At 29.1% G+C, this 9,273-nt stretch overlaps 1 protein-coding gene across 1 annotated transcript; it reads right to left on the bottom strand.

Annotated features, from left to right (window-relative positions):
- Positions 1-1,312: 1,312 nt before the first annotated feature.
- LOC147801000 (uncharacterized) lies at positions 1,313-5,337 on the bottom strand. The gene has a single exon (XM_087155777.1). The coding sequence runs from the start codon at positions 5,178-5,180 to the stop codon at positions 4,248-4,250; it is 933 nt and encodes a 310-aa protein (XP_087011903.1). The 5' UTR covers positions 5,181-5,337; the 3' UTR covers positions 1,313-4,247.
- Positions 5,338-9,273: the final 3,936 nt, after the last annotated feature.

Here is a 9,273-nt window from a genome sequence, read left to right as displayed (position 1 = left end):
AAAAATATTTGAATAAAATTGAAAACTTGAATAGGGACAAAATTAAAATCTATACACTGAAATGATTTTCTTTAGTATACTTTTTTTTTAATTTCGAGAAGAATACTTTTATGAACTTGTTTTTCATTAGAAGGACTGAAAAGTAATATCGTTTTTGATGGCACAAAATCGGGTGAGTGTGGCAGAAAAAGCAGTACCTACCACCATAATTCCTTAATTTCTTCTAGGATTTAGTCTTCGTGATCAATACAATTTTTTATTTAAGTACTTTATACATATACATATATTTATTTTCGGGAAGATCAGTTTTAACAACTTGTTTTTCATTAAGGGGACTGAAAAGAACTTTTTCGTACATAAAATTTAATCAGACAAATTTTTAATTAGGTTTTATTTTTAATCAGTGGTCCCGCAGTGGACTGATCGTTAAGACACGGTTCCCAGCAGATCACCGACGTAAAGCATCACTGGCTGCTGTCAGTGTGCTGGTTGGTGACCACTTGGATCTGTCTGCGTAGAGACCGAGGGTGTGCGTTATTGGTCCTCGTTAAACTGTTCTACCGTAAAGTGCTCGACTTCGCGTGCAGGTCATCGGACTATAGAAGCGGGGGTGCCATCCCCTCTGTAGAGGGGAAAATTTGATTTAACAGGAAATTTAAAATTTGATTTAACAGGAACTATTCGACCCATTTCACTCAAATTTTGCATTATGCCATGTAAAATTGCATTCTTTAAAATGATGTAAAAATATTGCATACCTTACTATTTAAAACGTTTTCGACTATTTTTAAACAAAATAATAAAAAATAATAAATATTGTTAAAATCTGACATTTTAATATTTGGATAAACGAAATTCATAATTTCGTGCAAAAATTTTTCAGAATATGGAAAAATACGCAAAAATAAAATTAACAATAAGGGATCCACACACTGGACTGCTCTCCTGACCAAACTAAGGGAGTCATATTTTCCAGATTGCGGCTACTCTTCATATTTTTTTTTTTTTTTTTTTTTTTCAAACAAACAAATATAACTTTATTGAGAACAAAAACACATAAATACAAAGAATATATATTCGTCGTCAAGAGGAAAATCCTGTCCAGGCGACAAAGAAAAGTAATACAATAAATTTAAAATAGAAATTTAAAAAAAAAAAAAAAAAAAAAAAAAAAAAAAAAAAAAAATACAATCATAAATTATTTTGCTCATCATAAGACGTCATATATTGTTGAACACTGTAATAATAGAAAACAAAAAAAAAATGCATGAAACTATATATATATAAAAAAATAAATAAATAAATAAAAAAAATAACAAAGGTAACATAAGAAATTCGTTTGGATTGGCACAAGACTGGTATAAAAAATCAAATGCTTCCTTTAAAGTGAAAAATAGAGATCTAAATCGTCAATGTTCATCACAAATTGAAATAAAGCACGCTTAAAAGAAGAATATATTTTGATGTTTTGCAACTGAAATGGTAATTTATTATATAATTTAGGTGCTAAGTAAAAAAACTGTTTTCGTGAAATTTCTTTTGTAAAGAAGGGAATCTCATACATTTCAGTTGGTCTCCTTTCAGACACATTAGTTTTTAATTTGCATATTAATTTATTGTTGTGTAAATAGAGTAAAATACGAAAAAATACATTATGGCGAAATGGTAATAGGTTAATTCTTGTATATATATTGGTAGTAGTTACACTTGAATTATTTATATTTAGAGAATTAATAATCTTGAAGCATTTATTCTGAACTGAGATTAAGGGAAGTAAATTAGTTTTATATTCACCGCCATATATTATCGCACCATAATTAATTAAAGAATAAAACCAGGAGTAATAGAGTGCTTTCACAAAATTAAAATGAATTTTATTCTTAAGGTGATAAAATTTAACTAAAACGAAACGCAATTTTTTAACTAAATTGTTAATATGTGTTTTCCATTTTAAATTAGAATCGATATATAGTCCTAAATATTTGATATTGTTTACAGATTGTAGAATATAGCATTGACAATTTTCATTAGTACTTTTGCAGGAGAGAGAGTGAAATTTTAAATTTAAGTTAAATTCTGATTTTCTTAAACTGAAATAAATATATTTAGTTTTATTTAGATTTAAATTTAAGTCATTTATTGTAAACCATTTTGAAATTATGCGTAAATCAGATTGAATTTGAAAAATTAGTTGATTTAAATCAGTGCAAGAATACAAAATTACGGAATCATCAGCATACGTTATTATCTTACCAAAAAGTTTGAGTTGACAAAAGTCATTGATGAATATAATAAACAATAAGGGTCCTAGAATAGATCCTTGAGGAACACCACGGTTTGAAAAAATATAATTACTAAAATTACTTCGGATTTTAACTCTATGTTCTCTGTTTGAAAGATATGAAACAAACCAATTTAACATAATTCCTCTGAAACCAGCAAATTCTAATTTTTTAATTAAAAGATTGTGATTGACATTATCGAAAGCTTTTGATATATCAAGAAATATAGCTACTGTTGTCTTATTTTCGGCAATACTATTATGAATAAATTTTGAAAATTCCAAAAGAGCTTTTTCTGTACTTTTGCCTTTAATAAATCCATGTTGATTAACAGAGAAAAAATTTGTATGTTTTAAATAATTGTACATTTTATCAGCTAGAGCTTTTTCAATGATTTTGGAAAAAACAGGTAATATTGAAATTGGTCTATAGTTTGATAGGCAGTTTTTATCGCCGGTTTTAAAAATAGGAGTTATGGTTGCTCTTTTTAAAGAAGTTGGAAATATGGATGACTTGATTGAGGTATTGATGAAATTAGTTATAAAATTTATATTATTGAGAGCAAATAGTTTAATTAATTTTACATTAATACCGTCATAGTCAAAGGAGTTTTTATTAGAAAGAGAATTTATTAAGTGAAGTACTTCACAATCATTCAATTCTAGGAAAACAAACGAGGTTAAACTTGGTGAAATATATATTTGCAAACTGTTTAAATTTGGGTTTGAGGTATTGTAGGCATTTGCAAATGATTTATTGAATTGATCAGAAGATTCATAGTCGTTTAAAATATCAGGTAAAGTAAGTGATTTGCTCTGATTACCAATAATACCATTTACAAGATCCCATTTTTGTTTATTTGAATCACAATTTAAAAATTTGAATTTGAAATATTCTGATTTTGCTGTTTTAATTAAGTTCTTAAGCTCAGAAACTATAGTGTTATATGCTGTTTTGTAAATAATATCCCATGGATATTTTCTAGTTTTTTTGAATAGTTTTTCCTTTCTTCGAATTAAAATCAAGATATTATTAGTCATCCAGTTATTTTTGGCTTTTTTGTTTGATTTATGCTTATATTTAAAATTATTTTTTAAATTATTGAGTTTGAAAACAAAACTTCGATATTGTTGATCAAGAGAATCTTGAGGATTGTAATTAAATTTGTAATTTGACAGATAATTATTGAGCTTATTATAGTTGATTGAAATTTTATTTTCAGCTTCCTTAATTTTATTTACCTCATCGTAATGAACACTGCAAAAGGTTGGATAGTGATCGCTTATGTCATTTATGAATATTCCGGATTTGATTGAAAATTTATTTGTTTTTACGAAGACATGATCAATGCAAGTTGATGAGGAATTTACTCTAGTTGGTTTGTCTATGTAATTTTGAAATCCAAATTGGCATAATAAATTAATATATTCATGAGTAATAAAATCATCACTTAGAATATCAATATTTATATCACCCATCAGTATTATATTAGGATATTTAAGCTTAGAGATTATTACTTTAAGTTCAGTATTAAAAAAATCAACAGTAAAATCATGAGATCTATATAAAGATAGAAATAATAAATCTAAAGATTTGCAATAAAGTAATATAGATTCTGCGGAAACAAAATGTATAGCTAACTCTGAAATATCAAGACATTTTTTAATAAAAACACAAACACCTCCAGAGCGATTATTATTTCTGCAATTAAAGAATGAATTATAACCATCTATTGAGTAAAAATTAGTTTCATTTTGGTAAATCCAAATTTCCGACATAATTATGACACTTATATTTTCAATCATGCTAGAAATATGTGAAATAAAATTATCAAAGTTGGCTCTTAAACTTCTAATATTTATATGTAAAATATTAATGTTTAACTTACAGGTTGAGGTAATAAAAAACTTTAAATCGTCCAAATTTTCAATTTTTAGGCAGTCCGGCACAGATAAAAATGTTTCTTCAGTTGGATGGAGTATTAAGGTCTTGAGATGATTTCACACGTATTATTTTGGACGATTCATCTTTTCTCAGGAATATTTTACCATCACGAACCCAACAAAACTTGAATCCCTTTTCAGATTTAGCCTTACGTGAAAGATAAAATAGATGCTTCAGTTCGGGAGTCAAATGTTCATTGAAGTAAACAGGCATTTCAGTGAATCTGGAGTTGACTTCGCAGGTTGAAAGTTTACGATTTCTCAGTTTCTTTAAGAGCTCATCACGTACAGATTTGGATTTAACTTGAACGATGATGGGTTTAGGTTTATCTTTATTAAAGCTGGGGACTCTGTGAGCGGTGATCAGATTTTCGGATATATTAGTATTCGCAACATTATCAATCTGGGATATTACTTGTTGTATGTCTTCATTTTCACATTCGGGTAAGTTACTTATTTCAAAGTTGGATCTTCGGGAATATTGCTTGAGTTCAATAACTGCTTCTTTTAGTTCATTCAGTTCCTTCTTTATTTCTGCGCTTTCTCTAGTTAGCTGATCATTTTTTGCTTGTAAAGTTTTGTTTACGTTCTGTAGCTCTGTGATAGAATTTTTCAACTCTTGAATTACTTCACTGTTGAATTCAATTGAACGGGTTAAGTCATTGAATTTGTTAGTTATTAACTCTTTTAGGTCTTTATTTTGCTGTAAGATATCCTCGAGAATGTCTGGGCTAGTTGCACTTTTTATTTTCGTTGGATTTTCCTGTGATTTTGAACATTGTGCGCAGGTCCACTTTTGTTTTTTATCAACAGTAAGTCTTCTAAAAGCTCTTTCAGCGAAACCACCACATTGAAAATGAAAAACAGAATTACATTCACCTTTGCATGTTAATCCATCTGAGTCTTCCAGAATTGGTTCGGCACATGCTTTACACAAAATTTTTGACGAAGACATTGTTTGAAGCAATATTTATGTATAGAAAGCTTGCTTACTAAAACATTAAATTGATATTTTCAAATTTTTATAATTATAAGTGAAATTAGACTTAAAACAATGGGTAAAATCAAAATATTCAAGGAGCGAGAAAAAGCGTATGCAACAGAGGCTACCAGCTGTTGCATATTTTGAGTCAGAAATTCGAATCCGTCGATAAAATGTAAGTGATTATAAAGTATGTTAATTAAGAGCAATGCGTTTTCGTGTCGAATTTCATACCTTAAATATCATCTGCATTAATTAATTATCATATTTGAGATCACCCCTTCAAACCGTTAGCGGCTACTCTTTATATTTTGGGTCAGAAATTCGAATCCGTCGATAAAATGTAAGTGATTATAAAGTATGTTAATTAAGAGCAATACGTTTTCGTGTTGAATTTCATACCTTAAATATCATCTGCATTAATTAATTATCATATTTGAGATCACCCCTTCAAACCGTTAGCGGCTACTCTTTATATTTTGGGTCAGAAATTCGAATCCGTCGATAAAATGTAAGTGATTATAAAGTATGTTAATTAAGAGCAATACGTTTTCGTGTTGAATTTCATACCTTAAATATCATCTGCATTAATTAATTATCATATTTGAGATCACCCCTTCAAACCGTTAGCGGCTACTCTTTATATTTTGGGTCAGAAATTCGAATCCGTCGATAAAATGTAAGTGATTATAAAGTATGTTAATTAAGAGCAATACGTTTTCGTGTTGAATTTCATACCTTAAATATCATCTGCATTAATTAATTATCATATTTGAGATCACCCCTTCAAACCGTTAGCGGCTACTCTTTATATTTTGGGTCAGAAATTCGAATCCGTCGATAAAATGTAAGTGATTATAAAGTATGTTAATTAAGAGCAATACGTTTTCGTGTCGAATTTCATACCTTAAATATCATCTGCATTAATTAATTATCATATTTGAGATCACCCCTTCAAACCGTTAGCGGCTACTCTTTATATTTTGGGTCAGAAATTCGAATCCGTCGATAAAATGTAAGTGATTATAAAGTATGTTAATTAAGAGCAATACGTTTTCGTGTCGAATTTCGTAACGTAAAATATCATCTGCATTAATTAATTATCATTTTTGAGGTCACCTCTTCGAACCGTTAGTGGCTACTCTTTATATTTTGAGTCAGAAATTTGAATCCGTCGATAAAATGTGATTATAAAGTATGTTAATTAAGAGCAATACGTTTTCGTGTCGAATTTCGTAACTTAAAATATCATCTGCATTAAAATTATGATATTTGAGGTCACCCCTTCAAACCGTCAGCTGTTACTCTTTATATTTTGAGTCAGAAATTCGATTCCGTCGATAAAATGTAAGTAATTATAAAGTATGTTAATTAAGAGCAATACGTTTTCCATTCGAATTTCGTAACTTAAAATATCATCTGCATTAATTAATTATCGTATTTGAGATCACCCCTTCAAACCGTTAGCAGGGAATCAGTAAACGTGAAAATTCGATCATTGCATCAACAGTTATACAGGGTGGTCCTGTCTTTGTTTTGCACACTGTGTTTATCATTAAACGATTTTCGAAATAAAAAACGATGGGAAAAAAGTGATAGTTGTTTATTTAATTTAATTTGGCATTTTTTGTTGTTGACTCGCCACGTTGAAAGTGGTTATTTTCAGGTCTAGCTAGCAACTGTTGATTTATTAGGCATGTGAAAATGAGGGAAAAAAACGTACAATGTCGGATATGCACCTCTTCTGGTGTTTGGTTCGCAATTTCAACATAAATTCAAAAAAAAAGGAAAGAAAAAGAAGTAACTAATTATTTACGAGTAAATACGCCACTTTAATCTTAAAATACTTTTGACGTGATTGAAGTACAGTATGAGGTGATATATGACAAATACATATCGAAATGCTTAGAAACGACATTGTTTTTCGGTCCCCATCAATCCTTTCCATTCTCGCTGTCTTTTTTCCCTCATTTATTGTCATTCCTTCTCTTTCTAAACTTCAACCTTTGGATTTTTTTGGTAAAATTCGCATAAATGGATAAATAATTAGCATAATATTTCAGAAGATATTATCTTCATATAATCAAAATTAATTGAAATTTGACGAATATAACGAAATTGAATTAATTAAAGTTTTTAATTGACGTAAGACGAAATCTTTCGTTTTGATTTTTTTAAAAATCTAGTCCAATGTTAAATCGCTAGATGAGAAAACCCTTCTTGGTTTATATATCGCTGTTGTATTTACAACTCAAATTATTATAGATACATATAAAGGTAAGTAAAATATTTTCCCACAACTAATTCAATTTATTGTTAAACATTTACACTAAATTAATTAATAAAAATATATTTGATTAGACTTTATTTTATAACCGTCGTTGAACAGCTGATCTAATTTTACGACTACTAATGTTCAACTACGTAGCCTTGTAAGTTTGAACCCAATTCAGAACTCAATTGAACTCCTGGATCAAGCATTGGGAGAAATTTGTCTCAGTAGAGGACTTTTTGATGAAACTAACCCGCATTTGCGTTACACGAAGAGGAAGACCACGAGAACCTCCCTCAGGCTACCCTGATGGCAAGGAGACTCTAACTCATGATCTGTCTACCACTAAGGATATTTCACGTCAGCACTGTGGTCGGTACAAGCCGGATGCGGAATTCTTATCGACTAGCCATCGCCGGGATTCGAACTCGGTTCACCTCATTGGAAGACGCGCTCTATCCCCTGAGCCATCGCGGCTCTAATAAAAATATAGTAATTCTATATCAATATAATTACATATTATGTATGACTTGAAACGCTTTTTTATAACTTTTGCTTTAATGATTGGATTTTTTACGAACTAGGACTCAACTTAATGATTCAAGAGGGAGCCTGAAATATGCTAATTAATTAGTCTCTGACCACTAGTTTGGTCAGGAGAGAGGTTCAAAGTTTGGAACCCGTAATATTAATTATACTTTTTGTGCATTTGTAAACAAATATAAAATTTATTTGTCCAAAAATATTTCCATGCAAAAAAATTATTTTTAGTTACTATTTACTATTTTTTATTAGTTTAATTTAATAATAGTCGAATAAATCTAATATCGTAAGGTATAAAAAATTTTGCATCATTTTAAAGAATATTATTTTATATGGCAAAATGTAAAATTTGTACGAAATCAGACGAATAGTTTCTGTGAAATTTTTAAATATACGACTTTTTTAAAATTCGTTTCTGATTTCGAAACTTAAATATTATCTGCAATAACTAATTAGCATATTTGAGGTCATCCTCGTGAAACGTTGTATTTGAGACTTTGAAAATCTGATCATTAAATTAAAAGTTATTCAAAGCGTTCCACCTTAATTTGCACCCTGTAAAATCAAATGAATCAAAACTTTTAACAATATACAAACTTTTCTTTCAAAAAATGAATTGAAAAAATTATTAAAACTAAAAAATAAGCAATATACATTTGGGGGAAATTTCATACCAAAAAAATTTTTCGTTTCTGATTTGGAAACTTAAATATTATCTGCAATAACAAATTAGCATATTTGAGGTCATCCTCGTGAAACGTTGGATTTGAGACTTTGAAAATCTGATCATTAAATCAAAAGTTATTCAAAGTAGTCCACTTTAATGTGCACCCTGTAAAATCAAATGAATCAAAACTTTTAACAATATGCAAACTTTTCTTTCAAAAAATGAATTGAGGAAATCATTAAAACTAAAAAATAAGCAATATACATTTGGGGAAATTTCATACCAAAAAAAAAAAGAAAACTGCTTTCTGAGGAAATATTGGGCTCTGAGAATTTTCTGCACCCTTGGTTAATTTATGATGGACAATGGTGCCAGAGAAGAATCCTTTGAATGTGAAGGGTCAATATATTTGTGACCACAACAATATGTCATTTCTTAAAGACATATAGTTGAAATGTATATGAAAATTTTTAGGCATCTGGTTGAGTAAACAGAAGCATTTTCGACGAAAATTTCGATTACTTTTTACAATCTGTATTTGAGTTTTTGTTTATTGGCATTCGAATGAGTGTTGTGATTTTTAA

The sequence above is a fragment of the Parasteatoda tepidariorum genome, chromosome 12 (genome assembly GCF_982258835.1).
Source record: "Parasteatoda tepidariorum strain Cologne lab strain chromosome 12, Ptep-v5.0, whole genome shotgun sequence".
Taxonomy (NCBI): domain Eukaryota; kingdom Metazoa; phylum Arthropoda; class Arachnida; order Araneae; family Theridiidae; genus Parasteatoda; species Parasteatoda tepidariorum.
This window is presented reverse-complemented; position numbering and strand designations above follow the sequence as displayed.

Bases quoted from the DNA above. Each gene is read 5' to 3' on its own strand.
- LOC147801000 (XM_087155777.1), bottom strand. From the start codon at position 5,180: ATGTCTTCGTCAAAAATTTTGTGTAAAGCATGTGCCGAACCAATTCTG.